This window comes from Microcaecilia unicolor, chromosome 12 (genome assembly GCF_901765095.1).
Source record: "Microcaecilia unicolor chromosome 12, aMicUni1.1, whole genome shotgun sequence".
Lineage (NCBI taxonomy): Eukaryota > Metazoa > Chordata > Amphibia > Gymnophiona > Siphonopidae > Microcaecilia > Microcaecilia unicolor.
This window is the reverse complement of record NC_044042.1, coordinates 33,463,876-33,480,609: the sequence shown is the minus strand read 5'-3', so window position 1 is coordinate 33,480,609 and position 16,734 is coordinate 33,463,876. Positions and strand designations below refer to the sequence as shown.

General features: G+C 43.3%; 1 protein-coding gene across 6 annotated transcripts in view; it reads right to left on the bottom strand.

Moving 5' to 3' along the window:
* Position 1: 1 nt before the first annotated feature.
* Positions 2-16,734, bottom strand: part of LOC115481925 (glucose-6-phosphate exchanger SLC37A4-like) — a 28,400-nt gene continuing 11,667 nt past the window's right edge. For 5 of the 6 annotated variants that reach the window (XM_030221397.1, XM_030221394.1, XM_030221395.1 and 2 more), the window contains 5 exons: positions 16,236-16,321; positions 11,297-11,410; positions 10,325-10,390; positions 6,277-6,415; positions 2-2,676 (listed from right to left, as the gene is read on the bottom strand). In XM_030221397.1, the coding sequence (XP_030077257.1) occupies positions 2,510-2,676; positions 6,277-6,415; positions 10,325-10,390; positions 11,297-11,410; positions 16,236-16,321 (572 nt within the window). In that variant the 3' untranslated portion in view covers positions 2-2,509. The remainder of the gene's footprint in view (positions 2,677-6,276; positions 6,416-10,324; positions 10,391-11,296; positions 11,411-16,235; positions 16,322-16,734) is intronic. The other variant, XM_030221398.1, reaches the window with a different exon arrangement.

The following is a 16,734-nucleotide window of genomic DNA, read 5'->3' as shown; positions in this document are numbered from 1 at the left end:
GCACACAGAAGGTGAGGCTTTATTTGAAGCCTTACGAGCAGAGAGGAAATAGCACCCACCATTTTTCATGCAATACCCTGTCAGAGAATCTGTTGCTGCTGCAGGCCACCTTTCAAACTCCAGGAACAATCTCATGCTTCACTGATGGAGGTATCTCAGTCATTAGTCAGATCTAGGTCTTATCCAGTTTTATTGTTTCACAGGCTGTAAACAAGACCTAATTTACCCCTTATTAAAAGCACCATTAATCTCTGGCTAGTTCCTGGGATATGAATATTAACTACTTGCTTTGCTAGAGCTTGGCAGATATGCTATGTGCTCTACCAGTGGTTGGCATTTTCACTTCTTTCTCTGAACAATGGAAGACTTCTAGGCTCTGGTAGCAACTGACCCTGGTAGGGGAGGAGGGGTTAGTGCACAACAGGCAGGCAGGCCTGTGCTTAATATCAACTTTAGTAATCAAAGCAGTGGTGCAGATTAAATGCTACATCTAATGCAGTAATTAAATTATATTTAAGAAAACAGGCCCAGGCTCACATACTTTAACCCAGAATCAAAGCACAATGAAAGTTTAGCTTCCATAGGCTCAGCCTCGTAAACAGTCCTGTGGGACACTGAAACAAGCTCTGGTGCCTGAGGTAGAAAGATGGTGGACAGGGCACTAGCCTTAGCCTGCAGTTCCAGTACTATCGTGCAGTGGTTAAAAACCAAACAGGCACAACCAGTGCAATGTGCACATGGGTGGGCCTCCCACTCAATACATATGTATGTTTTATGGTACATATTCATCTCGCTCTTCTAAGTGCAGTCTTGCCTGGTATACATGGTTAGGATAGTCAGACAGGGTTTGCTCTGTGTACAGTTCAATGAGCTTTCCCATAAAGTACAGGGTCAGTAATAAACATAAGGGGAATTGCAACCTATAATCCACACTGATAACCCAGCCTCTCCCTATAATTACACTGTGGCAGCTTGCTGGAATAAGGCAGACCAGCCTTCTGGAAGTCTGTCTGCTAGTAGTGTTTGGTATAATCATCTTAGTAACAGCTGCAATTAGCAACCTCAGCACTGCTACAGTGGCTCTGGTATTAGATGGGCAGACACTTCTTAGCTATGCTTCTCCTCCCATACAAGGAGCTATAGCTTCTGCCAGCTCCTCAGGACAGAATCTAAAGTTGCAGCTTTAACTTTTTAATGACAGTTTATTTGTAAGAGGTCATTGCTTGGCTCTTTCTGACCTCTAGCTTGACTCCTGCAAGATAAAACTTTTTACTGTATTAATTTTCCCATCTCTTAGAAGATGCAACACAGCTGTATCTCTTTAACTTATAACTGAACAGGTGTATTTGAGGATCAGCTCTTTCACTACTGAGAAGGTTTATTATACAATTATGTGGGGTTTTTTTTCTGCCAGAGGAAAAGGGAGAGATGAGAAAAGCTTTAAATATTTGGGGATTTCCACAGGATACACCAAGATTTCTTTCTCCCTCTCCCCCCAATAAAACACCTCAGCAATGAGGGGGTAAGATATGAAGGTAGAATGACTGGAGGCACAGAAAAAAAAAACCTGCAGCTGTAGTGAATATCTACCATCGTCTAATAGCAGAGTTAGTAACACAAAACTGAAGGCTGTCTGGAACAGACGGGAAGCAACAACAGCGGTAACACTGTAGCTAGGTGCATTGAATGAAATGCATAAAGCAAGAACTCGCACTCTCTCGAACATTCAATTACGGTACTGCATTTGCTGCCATTTGGGCTCATAAGTATCCTGTGGAAATTGAAGGTGAACCAGGCCCGAAGCAGATATTGACCTGCACTTAACTGGAGAGTGCCACTAAATATCTGCACCAATCCCTACCATATTCTCCAGTTAGTGGAGGGGCAAAGTCCGGCACGATCCAGGCACTGTTACTAGTCGGTACCAGTACTCAGATGGGTACCTGCTTAACTTAAAGCAAAAAGGCTGTTCCACTTTAAGCAGCGGTACCTGGGTAACTCCCAGTGCCTGCCCCAGACCTGGATATTCAGTTTGGAACCCAAGACCTAGGTTTCATTAAACCAGCAGTAGCCAAATGTTCAAAAATGAAAATGCCCACTGCCACCTACAAAAAAACAATGCGGGCAGCGCCCTGAGTGGGAAGCATAATTAAAAGGACATATAGGGCTGAAGGCTAACTGAAAAAAGGGCTAAATGAATCTATTTCTGGCCCTCAATCCCAGGTTTCCTGTCCTGGAGCAAAAATCTGGATATTGTGCATTAGCACTTTAAAAATAAAACTGGCAAACTATCGCACATACAACGTGAAGCCACTTAACTAGCTGCATTGCCCATCCAGAGAAGCCTGGCCTTAAAGTTGTGCAGTGATTCCAAAGCACGATCCTAATGATCGCTTCACTGGTTCTAATGAGTAGCAGAGAGAGAGCCCAGATTTAGAACAGTTTGCATGTCTCTGCCATTTCACAATTAGGTCAGATCATTCTCCATCACTTGCGCTTCCTCCTGATCTCAGTCTTCCTTTTTAGGCACTCGTCCCATCTTAGTACAGATGTTCCGACACAGGAAAAACACTAGTGTGGTTATCACACATGTCACTTCTGCTACCCAGAAGGCAATGTCCCAGCTGTAGTACTTTGCAATGGTGCTGAAAGGTAATCCAGCCAGGAATCCTCCAACTAAAGAGAAAACAAAACACACATTTCAGTAGTCTGTTCTAAAACTGGGACAACTGTGGTTTCATCAGTCACTTCCTGAAAGTAACCAGCTTCCCTGATTGCGCAATAGGACAGCTCAGGCCACTGTGATCTTAAGAGTGCCCTACTGTGCTCCAGCTCAGGTCAGATGCAATTGCTTCAGTGACTTCCAGATAGCGCTTCTCCCCCACCCCACCCCCCACCTGTCTCTTTTGGATGCAGCTCAAATCCATACCTTTCAGTACTGCTCAGGGGCAGTCCTGCTCAAGCTGTGGCCCTTACAATGCTCTGCTTCCTAGAGGAGCTCAGCCACAACCCCCACAATGACTTGCTTCCTCAGTCTAACCCAGTGCGGGGAGTCCCCATCACCACACATGGAGCACAAATTGCACTTTCCATTACATAGCTTCCCACTATTTCCAGAACCTGTGGGACAGTTGTGTTCATCAACCAGCAAGTAGAGACAGAGAACTGAAAACTGAGCTGATACATATTGCTCTTGGGATTCATTCTAGCTCCTCAGTATTTTCTCTCTCTAGCAGGTAAATGGACATTCTTTTCAGCCTCTGCTTCTGAGTGAGTTGCTCCTGGTCCAGTTGGTTAACTGGGCCCCAACTGAGCTTTGCAGGTGGCTTGAGTTTGCAGAGTCATATCTGGAGGTCTTCAGATCTCTGTCTTAGGGGCCCCATGAATTTACTTCTTCCCTCCCTTCACCTCTCCCCTACGTTCTGTGGAGCTCTCCTTTTCCACCACAACCACCTTTAAAAAAAAAAAGGAAAGATTTACTGGAGAGCATATGACAAAACGTCAGTCCTGAACCTCTGTCATCTGGGGTAAGAATTGTGGCGACTGAGCTTAAGGGGAGCAGCTGGCACTGGTAAGTCTGATTAAAGTTTGACTCGGAACCACTTGGAGGACTGCAAGTTCTACTCGGTTCAGGGGAGGGATCCTGACTAGCCGCTTAGGACTGTATTGTGCTGCGCTTGAGAGGGGCAGACTCCCGTGGAGGCAGTTAAGCGGTTTTCCCAATGTGGAACCCACAGGCCGACGTTGGGGTATTGCAGTGTGTGCAAGTCAGAAATTCCACGGGACGTGGGGGGAAATAGCAGCAGCACGTCTTCAGATTTGGTGCAGCATCCCAATATGCTGGGGACTTAGAGCTCTCCAGCAAAGCCGGTGTGCAGTTTGATGCAGGAGTGCATGAGAACAGGCGCCACTTTGTTAGAGTTAACTGGCAGTGAGGAACAGCTTCTGTCTGATCACACGTGGATCACAGCCACCATTAAACAACCTCAGGGCCCGACAGAGAATTCAGCTGCATCATGATCTTCATTTTCTCTGGCATTTATGTTGCTCTGACACCAGGCCTATTTGCTGAAGCAGGGACAATCAGAGCTGCTACAAGGTGCTTCAGTATCTCACACTGCTGCCCCTCCGACTTCTAAGAGATCTCATTTAGCCTCATCTGTCTGCTCCTGGAGGTCTGTACTCCCTCATCGGTCTATTCAGAGGAGCTGTTAGAGGAGGGAGATGACCCGAAAGTACTGAGGTAGTTTCATAAAGAGTAGCTCAGTACTCTTATTTCTGAGGCAGTACTGGTGCTTTCTATTGAGGAGTCTTTTTTTTTTGCATTTGTACCCCGCGCTTTCCCACTCATGGCAGGCTCAATGCGGCTTACAATGGAGGGTTAAGTGACTTGCCCAGAGTCACAAGGAGCTGCCTCAGTTCCTCAGTTCCCCAGGACCAAAGTCCACCACCCTAACCACTAGGCCACTCCTCCACTGTTGCTACTATTTGAGATTCTACATGGAATGTTGCTATTCCACTAGCAACATTCCATGTAGAAGTCAGCCCTTGCAGATCACCAATGTGGCCGCGCAGGCTTCTGCTTCTGTGAGTCTGCGCAGCCTTCTACATGGAATGTTGCTAGTGGAATAGCAACATTCCATGTGGAATCTCCAATAATAGCAACATTCCATGTAGATTCTCCAATAGTATCTATTTTATTTTTGTTACATTTGTACCCCGCGCTTTCCCACTCATGGCAGGCTCAACGCGGCAATGGAGAGTTAAGTGACTGAAGTGGGAATCAAACTCAGTATCCTAGGACCAAAGTCCACCACCCTAACCACTAGGCCACTCCTCCTTCAGCATCAGGAGTTCTACCTTTTGTCAATTATTAGAGGACCTTATGGTTACCACGGGGCTGAGAGTGGAAAGAACCATGGCTCACTTCTACCCATTGGTTCCGGGCTCATTCTATAAAGAGACATCATGGGTGGAGACTACCTTACTATCTCCAGCGGATGTTTGCAAGGCAGTGACGTAGTCTACACTGCATACCTTTGCCAAGCACTACAGGGTGGATGTTGCGGCAGTTGGAAGCCAGTTTTGGGGCTTCGGTCCTCAGGACAGTGGCACCATGATTCCACTCACTCTAGTGGTTTGCTTTTAAACATCGCACACAGGTTCTGGAATAGCGGGAAGCTACATAATAGAAGGAGAAATTAGGTCTTACCTAATCATTTTCTTTCCATTATTCCAGAGGCCCGCCCGAGGTTTCTGAGATGTTTAATCAGTGCAAAGTAATGGGTCAAATAACTGTCATCTTGCATAGCTCCTGTTCTCTATAAGTTATCCAGAGATGAGAGAGGTCCACACGTTTGCTAGTCTAGTTAGCGAGTTGTTTTAAGTTGTGTTTATCCTGAATTTATCCTTACTGCTTGTCTATGTAAATACTGAGGGGCTGGACTGGATGCCAAGACAGATGTGTCTCAGGTCAGTTTTCGGTTCTCTATCTCCACCTGCTGGTTGATTGTCACAACTATCCCACAGGTTCTGGAATAGTGGGAAGGACTAATGGAAAGAACATTTATCAAGCAAGACCTAATTTCTCCATATCCTTCATACTGCAGAGATCTGCCATATTCACCTCTCATGGCTCAGTATTTTGGATGGATTCCCCTGTTGAACTGAAACTTCGGGGAAAACAGTGTACGCAGGCATCTGCTCAGGCTGATTTCACCATCAAATTTATGTACAGCATAGCTTCAGGTCTATAATGAGAGCTTTAATATATATGCAGGTAAATACTGGCTGGGTAGCTGAAATCTGTCAAAGACAGCAAATGTGACAGTAGGCTCCGAATAGTGACTCTGAAGGAATGCTTTGGAATGATTTTAGAAAGAAAACCTCTACCCCCCAGCTTTAATAAATCTCTCCCAATAAATAGATGTAGTTGCTAAAATAAGTGAAAATAAAGCATCAACCTTCTTCTGCACACTTGAATTTGGCTGTTAATTAGTTCCCTTTCCTCAGCCAAGTAGCCTTGATTCTAAGTTGTACCTAAGGTCTTGGAGAGTGAAGTGACAGTCCCAAGGAGCATCAGCGTGAGAAGCGGGATTGAATCCTGGCTTCCCTGGTTCTCAGGCTGCTGGTCCAAAGAAAGAAATAGACTGGTCCTCCTTTTTCTGTTCCCCATTAAGTCTAACCTCCCACCTCTATTGGCCTTACAGGGCACTGTAACACAGAGGGAGCACTGAATAATTCTGACACGGATTAGGAAGAGGTTGGCATACTCACTATTAGCTGAAAGTGCAACAATGGCATGAGAGGTGCCACAGAGGTTAGCTGGTGCACTCTCATTGGCTATCACTCCAAAAAGTGCGATTGGTCCATAAGAGGAAAACCCAAAGATGGCTCCGAGTGTTAAGATCCAAAGCTGTGAAACGAGAGCAATATTCAGATGCTAAACCTCCTACGCTGATTCAGTCTCACCAGTTTCCCCAAGGTAGCCAGGAAAGCACTAGGACTAAATGAGTGGTCAAGTGTTTTACTAAATGAAAACATGTGGTGAAAGCATGCAAAGCATGGCTCATGACATCCTTTCCAACCTGTGTGCGCACACACTGCATGTGCTGTACCTGTGCAGGGTAGCAGGAGGTGGTGGGGCAGTTTACGGGGTGATACAGAATTAGTGTGGATAATTTGTAGAATCGTGCTAAAGCTGCAAACAGCAGTCTCTAGGGCTTGGAGCAAGTTTCAGGGAGTAGGTTTGGTGGTGGGGGGCAGTTTGTAGGGTGGTGGAGCAGTTGCAGAGGGATAATGCTTGGTGCTGGGAGAGTAGAGAACAGGGAAAGAAGTTTGAAAGGAAGAATTCCCTGACTGCTATGTTTCACTATATGAGAGTTTCTATGCCACAGAAGCTGGAACTGCTCCCATAGATAACACACTGCGCAAATTTCTCTTGAACCCTCAGTCCATTTTTGAATAGGAGGTAGTTTTTTGGAGGGTTTTTTAATCAGTTTTTTCCATTATTTTGTTCCCCCGACTGCTCCCACACAAATGCATTAGGTAATTTTTTTTTTTTTTTTTGGGAGGGGGGGGTCTCTAGAACCCCAATCCAATTTTGACCTTTTTTTTTTTAATTTATAGAAAATTTTATTGAGATTCCAGACACAACCATTTCTGATGTGCCAAGTTTCATCCCATTCCATTAACTTTCTGGAGAATTATTTTGCCCCCAGACCAAAGGACATTCTCAATCCCTTTTGTATATTTCTTTCCAAATTCTACTGGTTTTGGAAGAATAAAAAACTATACAAAATGTATAATTTTACAAAGCAGTAAGACTAATTTTTTTTTTTTTTTAAGGTACTACTTTCTCTCCCTACTCATGATCCAGTGCATCAGGCCTTTCCTAAAAATGACAAAAAGTTTCACTGGTGAACTCATTGAACGGAAGATATGCATCCTCTCTTAAATCTCACTACAGATGCAGTACATGGGCTGCACTATAGTAAACCATCAGGCTTATTTTCAAAAGAGAAGGGCACCCATCTTTCAACACAAATCGGGAGATGGGCGTCCTTCTCCAGGGTCGCCCAAATCGGCATAATCAAAAGCTGATTTTGGGCGTCCTCAACTGCTTTCTGTCGCAGGGACGACCAAAGTTCACGGGGGCATGTCGGAAGCATAGCGAAGGCGGGACTGGGGCATGCTTAACACATGGGCGTCCTCGTCCGATAATGGAAAAAAGAAGGGCGTCCCTGACGAACACTTAGCTGACTTTACTTGGTCTTTTTTTTTTTTTTTTTTTTTACGACCAAGCCACAAAAATGTGCCCTAAATGACCAGATGACCACTGGAGGGAATCAGGGATGACCTCCCCTTACTCCCCCAGTGGTCACTAACACCCTCCCACCCTAAAAAAAAAAAAAAAAAATTTTCGAGCCTCAAATATCATACCCAGCTCCATGACAGCAGTATACAAGTCCCTGGAACAGTTTTAGTGGGTACTTCAGGCAGGCGGACCCTGGCCCATCCCCTCCTACCTGTTATACTTGTGGTGGTAAATGTGAGCCCTCCAAAACCCACCACAAACCCACTGTACCCACATCTAGGTGCCCCCCTTCATCCTAAGGGCTATGGTAGTAGTGTACAGTTGTGGGGAGTGGGTTTTGGGGGGCTCAGCACACAAGGTAAGGGAGCTATGCATCTGGGAGCTTTTTCTGAAGTCCACTGCACTGCCCCCTAGGGTACCCGGTTGATGTCCTGGCATGTCAGGGGGACCAGTGCAGTATGAATGCTGGCTCCTCCCACGACCAAATGGCTTGGATTTGGTCACTTCTGAGATGGGCGTCCTCGGTTTCCATTATCGCCGAAAACCGGGGACGACCATCTCTAAGGATGACCATCTCTAAGGTCGACCCCAACCGTCTTATCAAAACGAAAGATGGCCGCCCATCTTCTTGTTTCAATAATACGGGTTTCTCCGCTCTTTCGCGGGAAAGTCCTGCGAGGATGTCCTCAGGAAAACTTGGGCGCCCTGTTCGATTATGCCCCTCCATATGACTTATGATGCACGCCTCAAAAGTCTCGATACAGAAAGTGCTGTAAGAATGCTCCAAAAAGCTCCAGTGCATGGCCTCAGGGCTGCCAAAAAGGGGGGTGGGGTGGGGCAAGGGCAGGCCGGTGCCAGGGTCTGTCTCTCTCCCGCTCCTGTGTGTCGGAACCTGGGTGATTGCGTTAACATGATAACCCGGGTCCTGACACACAGGAGCAGGAGAGTGAAAGACCAGCAGGAAGGTAAGGGGGTGGGGTGTGGCGGCTACACACACTCAAACACTGCAGTAAACTACTGGCATGCAAATTCTCCTGTGGTGAAAGCTGTTAGAAAAAACACAGAATATGCAGCTTTTTGCTGCATTGCGAGTAAATATGTTTCTTTCTTTCAGTATGTGTGAGCCAATCCCTGCTCATGTACAGGCAGGAAGGGAAATAAACCCCACAGGTTGGGGGAGGGGGTAAGGAAGTTGGGGGTTTATGGTTTTCGTTATGTTTAATGAATGCTTGATATACCACCTATATTAAACAAGGTCAAAATCGTGTACAAAACTCAAAATTATAGTATCAGAAAAGAACACCAATTAAAATTAAAATAGGTCAAACACTCGGAGCAAACAACCACAAATTAAAAAATGCAGGACACAGTCTATCTAATAAATTCTAGGCAGATGACTGTGCCCTCATCTGAGGCCTGCAGATTAAAAGCCTAAGCAAAAATGTCATTCAAAAAATTTAAATCTTTGCTTAAGACTCATCTCACCATACTGCGCTGTTGGGCCATGATTTACCTGCATTGGCCTTATTGTGCACAGTTATGGAAGTTTGTATTTTGTTTTATTTTTGAAATATTAATCAAAACATCTATTGAAACAAAAATAAAAGAAGAAAAAAAAAAGACTCCAGACTTCTTTTCTTTCCGTCCCACAATTCAAACAACCCACACCGCTGCCCTAGTGGGCTCCCCAGCTCCAGATTCCCCCCCCCCCACCCCCACCCCCATCACATTAGTGGCCCAAGTGTTCTCCTTGACTCCAGGAGAGGAAGAGAGTGGATCCACTCTTACACGCTTTACTTCCAATGTTAATCCTGTCTCTCTCTCTCTCACCCCCCTCCTTTTAATCCCCTTAATCATCCTACACATGAATCTTATATTTCCCCCCCCCCCCACACACACACACACTGCTAATTCACTCTTCCCATCCTACTTGAGGAAACTCTCCCCAATTTATCTGGGCTTGGGTTGTCAGAAAAAAAACAAAACTGTGGCATGGTTCTAAGTTGTTTTCCTCTGCTGCCTGGAGCAGAGGTTTAAATATTCTGGCCTGAGTAGCCACCCTTGTCCTCCCCTGATCACCATCTACAGAACAGGGATCAGCACAGGACTGGGAAGGACAGAGAAGCACAGACTATACTATGGGCTCTGGTTTGAACTGACCCATGGTCTCCCACAGTAAGGTCACAATTTTGTGCCACTTCCACCAGTCCTGGAATAGCAAGAGATCAAGGGCCTTATGGGATCCAAAACAGTGGTAGAATTCAGGCATGCACAAGACAGACACAAAAAGGATCTTAGCAACAGGAGGAGGGAGAGAAGAGACCAGAAATGGAGTCCAGCCTGTGAGAACAAAGTAGGTAGATATACACTGGCAGACAGTGAACTGAGAGAAAGCCATGAATTTCTTTTAAAAAACTTACATTATTCTTTAGAGACATATTAGAAATCCTATGGAACTAGCAAGGACAGAGAAAGAAGACGGAAAGGAGAAAGGAAGAGAATAGGAACCTCTTGCTCCGGTAACCCGAGGACAGCAGCAAAAGGGTGGACAGCAACAGTCCAGAGACCACCTTCCTGAGGAGAGGGAAAGTTAAGAGAAAGAACAAGGAAAACCTGGGATTATTTTTTCATCTAGAATCATAGCAAATGCCGTGTTCAAGCTGTGTGAGCACATGTCTTTCCCATTCAGTACCAGCTCTCATGTGCAAAGTTTTTCCTCCAACATCAATCACTGTATATAAGTGGTTCCTTGCAAAGCCCTTGCCTGCTTTCTCACCCCACCCCACCCGTTTCTCCTCCCCTTCCAGGTCCGCAGGTCTAGAACCAGCTGAAGCAGGGAATGGACAGAGCACTATATTACAGTGCTGCTACATGTCTGCACCTCTGTGCAATTACGATGAATGTCCCTGTCCCATCAGTTTACTGAGCAAGTACCTGAAGCAATGCGAGACAAAGGACTCGCCTAAGGTTACAAGGAGTGACCACGAGAAAAATAAGGTTGGGGCTCGGCTTCCTTGGGTCGCCGCCCACTAGTAGGAGGTTCGTCAACCCAGTCCTCCGGGAACCCCAAGCCAGTCTGGTTTTCAAAATATCTGTAATGAATATGCATGAGATAAATTTGCATGCACTGCCTCCACAGTATGCAAATCTATCTCATGCATATTCACTGTGAGCATCCTGACTGGCTAGAGTGTCTCAAAACTGGGTTGAGAACCTCTCAGGGTACATAAATGTAACTCACCTTGAGCTACTACTAAAAAAGTGCGAGCAAAATCCAAATACATACATAAATACTGTCTTATTAACGAAGAACACCTAGCTCGTCACATGAGATTGCTTTAGCTCTCACAGACTGGCAGTCTTGCTTTACAGAGCACAGGTAAACACATCACCATGCTTAGTTATATCCCTTCTGCACACAAAATGATCCGGTTTTATCAGAATCTAAACCTCCTCTTTTTCTCTCGCCAAGTGGATTACCTTTGAAGAATCTGGGGTGACTGTGATCCGAAAGAGGTACATGGACATGGCCATTCCAGCCATCATGGAGATCAACAGTCCATGCCGAGGGTTCCCATATATCCTCAGACCTACCTAGGGACAGAGAGGAGATGAGTTAATACAAGAAATGCACACATCTAAAAGACTGGCAAGCAGGGACAGTGCAGATTGTAGATGTGAATTCTTAGACAATAACAGAAGAAAACAAACCTTCGCACTAGTCAAAACAAAGAGCAATGTCACAGTGAAGCAGACAAAATAGATTATGTCAAAAAACTTCTACTGGACTCATGAAAGTTCATAGCAAAAGTTTATTGATGAATCCTGGACTCGACACGAGTCGTGTTTCGGCCACTCTGGCCTGCCTCAGGCGTCCCTAAAACAGTATATAACATATACATAATAAAGTAATTAAATCATACATGACTAAAAAATCTAAATAAAAATCAAAATAAGATACAAACTTATACGTATATAAAGTAAAAGTATTTCAAAAACGTCTTACATATATATTTACAAATATGTGCACGATTATGAAATCTGTTTAATTTAGTTTTAATAAATAAACGTTTTAATTAAAAAAATTTAAAAAAATTATAAAACAAATAAACCCATTAAATGATAAATTTGAAATTAAGAATATCATATTAAAAATGTATCTAGGAATGACATTATGGTTCCTGTTTAGGAATGGTAAGAGTGCATGCTTTATAGCTCACATTATGTTGAACCTGAGATATTATGTAAACCCATGGGATATTTAAAAGGAAGCATGGTTAATACCAATATGATATTTAGACAAATATTCAAAATGATATTATATAAAAGATTAACTATAAATGGCTTATTAAAAAATGTATCGTGAGGAACTGTAAAAAACTAACTGTAAAAAAAACAAAATGTAAAGGAATTCCATAAAATAATTTAATATAGAGAAGGTACCTGTATATTATTGATGTAGTAATTCCTTGCAAAAAACCCAAACTTCTCAAAGTATACAACTGACAAACCAAACAAGTCTAAGGACTAGCAAGCCAAACAATTAACAGATATAAGAGGATAAAAAGTAATAAAATAATGGATGAATCTAAGAAAATATATATATTTATATATAAAAAACAGAGAATCTAGACGAGACTGGTATCCATTTGTGTTTTGTACAAGCAGCCAGATGAAATAAGGCCGGTATCGATATACATTCAGAAACTAAATAAATATTAGTGGGAATTCTGAAATAAGCTCCCTAAATGGAGCGCAAATGTCTGTGATCTATTGTAACAGAGATAGCGGGGAGGACCCGTGATAGAGCAATCACGGCTGCAGTGACGAAAGGTAACGACAACAAACGGTGGGGAAAAAACGTGCAAATGTAAAGTGCAACAGAGAGGATATAACTTAAGGGAAATACTCAGAGATTAATGTAGAAACCAACAAGGAAAAGCGTTTTCTAAAACAATACTGTAAATTTATATGCCAAAAGAATATATATCATTTTAAATACCCTTTTAAATATCCCATATGGGTTTGCATATCATCTCAGGTTCAACATAATGTGAGATAGAGTACATTCCTAAACAGGAACCATGTCATTCCTTGATATATTTTTAATATGATATTCTTAATTTGAAATTTATAATTTAATGGGTTTATTAATGTTTTATAACAAAATTTTTTTAATTAAAACTTGTGTTTATTAAAACTGTACATTAAACAGATTTCATAATCGTGCACATATTTGTAAATATGTAAGACATTTTTTAAATACTTTTACTTTATATACGTATAAGTTTGTGTCTTATTTTGATTTTTTAGTCATGTACAATTTAATTACTTTATTATGTATATGTTATATACTGTTTTAGGGACTCCTGAGGCAGGCCATAGTGGCCAAAACACGACTCGTGTCGAGTCCAGGATTCATCAATAAACTTTCGTGAGTCCAGCAGAAGTTTTTTGACATCATCTATTTTGTCTCCTTCGGTGTGTCATTGCTCTTTAGATGTGAATTCTTCCCATACTCTCCCTTCCTTGCTCTGATCCTCTGTCCATTGCTTCTCATGGGGTTGGCAATCCCACACACGTGAAGATTCCTTTTTCTGAAATAACCCTCTCTAGGAACCTCTCTGCTCCAGTGCCCGATCAAACTGCAGCTCAGTTTCTTGTGCCTGCTAACATGCAGTACACTGTTTAATGCAGGACTACTCAATCCCGATCCTCAAGGTCCACAGGCAGGCCAGGTTTTCAGGATAACCACAATGAATATGCACGAGAGAGATTTGCATACCAAGGAGGCACTGCATGCAAGTCTCTCTTCATGTGTATTCATTGTGTAGCCCTGGTTTAATGCCAACCTTTCATACCTGGAGTTCCCTATGATCCCATTGGGAACTATTCAAAGCAAGGGTACAATACATGTATGTGCTGCCCTTTTACATGCATGTACTGTGTGCACTATTCATGCTCTCTTTTCAAAGACGTGTTACTTGTGCTTTCCTTCCAAAGCTACGCGCATGTATGTGCTGTTCCTTCACAAGCATGTACCACATAGGCACTGCATCGCAACAAAACAAAAGAACAAATGGGCCTTCAAGACTGAAACAAAAAGTATTTTAACTGGATAGACATGACATGGGCCGTGTTTCGGCGCCAATCTGCGCCTGCCTCAGGGGTTTTACGTAAAAAAACAACATTAAAATACAATGTAAGCAAATATAAAACAAAATGTTAGTTATACGTTTTACAAATGCTACCTTTACTTTGTTGTAGAAAGACCAGACAAGCCTTAACCGCCTAATATCTAGATTCTGTTGGGCGGAAAAGAAGCCCAAATTAAGATTTCAATTTTTGCTGGGAGGTTGGGGTCAAGGAGGTTTTGTTTTGCCTAACATGAAGCTGTATAATCAGGCATGCTTGCTGTGTCATGTTGGCGATTGGATGTTTCACCGTCACTTTTACACCCCTTTGGAGATGGAGCAGACATTTTATACTCCTTAAAAAAAATTTTCTCCCTGCTGCATTATTGCCATTCTAGCCTTTCTTGGCGCCTTAGACGTAGTGTTCTGCTTCGTCCACTGTGGGAGATGTGGAATGTGGTCGTTACACACTTTGGGGGTGACCCATATCTTACAGATCAACTCCCCATTTGAGGCAATATGGCTTTTGAGCCCAGGAAGGATAACAGCGAATTTGTCCTATGGGAACGCAAGGGTATAGTTTTGTTGGAACATCTTCTAGCTAAGAACGCTACTCTCCTCTGAGGTTTTACAACACCGTATAGGTGTTGCTTGGGGCAATCAGTTTGCATACTGCCAGGTGAAACACTATGTTGCCTCCTTGGATAGCTGCAAATTGAGCCAACATACGGGAGCCTTAATTCAAAATTTCTTCCAGGATATTTCTGACTCTGCTTTATTAGTCTCTGGGCTACATAAAGCCCTGTTTAAATGGGAGCCTGGGAAGGATTTTGGAGCAGTTCAACAGAGGTGGGCAGGCATCTTGCAAATCTCTTTGGCAGACTGAGAGCTTTTGACTAATATTAAGCATATAACCACCCTTACCCCATGTGCGAGACTTCGGGAATATTATTTTTGAGTTTTACACAGAGCCTATTTTACCCAGAAACAACTCAGTCATTTAGATGGCAGTTCCTCCTCCCTTTGTCTTAAATGTGGGTGAGATATTGGGTCCTTTTTCACTTTTTTTGGTCTTGCTCCTGATACAGAATTTTGGATCCAGATTAACCCGGGTTGTTGGGCAGTGCGGTGCTTGGATCAGTGGAACAACTTTTACTATATAAACCAGGGGCATTCAGGGGAGTCAGACAAGGGGGAAACCCTATTGTTTTGTAAATTGTGCTTGGTGGGCCGTAAGTGTATTCTCCAGTATTGGACACTGTCGGATCCCCCGGGATATTGGCATTGGACGAATCAACTGTATCTCTTGGCCACCGGGGGAGGCCAGAGATGCTAGGGGCTCACGTAAACAGACAAAGTCAACATGGGTTCAGCTGAGGGAAGTCTTGCCTCACCAATTTGCTTCATTTCTTTGAAAGCATAAATAAACATGTGGATAAAGGTGAGCCAGTTGATGTAGTGAATCTCGATTTTCAGAAAGCTTTTGATAAAGTTCCTCATGAGAGACTCCTGAAAAAATTAAAGAGTTATGGGATAGGAGGCAGTGTTCTGGTGTGGATTAGGAATTGGTTATTGAACAGAAAACAGAGGGTAGCGTTAAATGGTCATTTCTCTCAATGGAGTGGAGTGAACAGTGGAGTGCCACAGGGATCTGTACTGGGACCGGTGCTATTTAAAATATTTATAAATGATATGGAAATCGGAACGACGAGTGATCAGATTTGCTGATGATACAAAACTATTCAAGGTCGTTAAAACACGTGCGGACTAAAATATTGCAGGAAGACCTTAGGATATATAAACCAGCCTTTGATGTTTTTTCACTAATTGCATGGACACTAGCACATTTTGTCCTCTGTATAACATTTTTGTTTTATATTTGTATACATTGTATTTTAATGTATAACATTTTGATTTATTTTATATTTTCTTATATTGTTTTTTAATGTTATTTTTTGTAAGGTCCCTGAAGCAGGTGCAGTTTGGCACCAAACGCAGCCCGCGTTAGGTCTATCCAATTAAAGCATTCTTTATTGTTCCAATCTTGAAGGCCCATTTGTGCTTTTGTTTTGTTGCTTCTGTTTGTGTACTTTTGGACCCTCTCTTTTCCTACATGGGCACTCCAATGCCAGCCACAAAGCCTGGTTACTGCGACTTATGCTACCAGGTATCCACAAAATAGAATATCTCTGGAACCATACTTAGTACAGCAGCAGGCAAGAAGCTGGAAGGAACCTGCCGATCTGAGAGGATCCTGTGTGCCATCACTAACAAAACAGACTTACCCGTGCCACTGCTCTATCTGACAAGTACCCAGCTGCAATGCTGCCCACCAATCCGCCTACCTCCAGGGCACTCATGTAAGAGCTGCCTGTTAAAAGAAGAGGACATGAATGCATCAGAATAACTGTGGGTTACAGCAGAGAAGCAAAGAAAGCATTATGGTAACTACAGGAAATGGTATTGTCATTTTCCTAGCCCCAATATGTCAGTCACCTACTTTTATTGGCATCACACATATAGGAGCTGTGTTACCCCCAAGTCAGCTGGCTGAGCAATGGAATTGGGATACAGCAATACAGATTCATGTTCATGACATCCTACTGTACAGTCTTGACTGTTACAGCCTGCCTTTTCCTGGCTCCTGAAGATCTACTGAACAGGTTATTTCTAGGACAGGTACATAGGATCTCTAAGGGACAGGAAGGCATAGTAGATGGCATGGATGAACAGACTAGATGGGCCACATGGTCTTTATCTGCCTTTCAGGGCCAGCATTGGGGG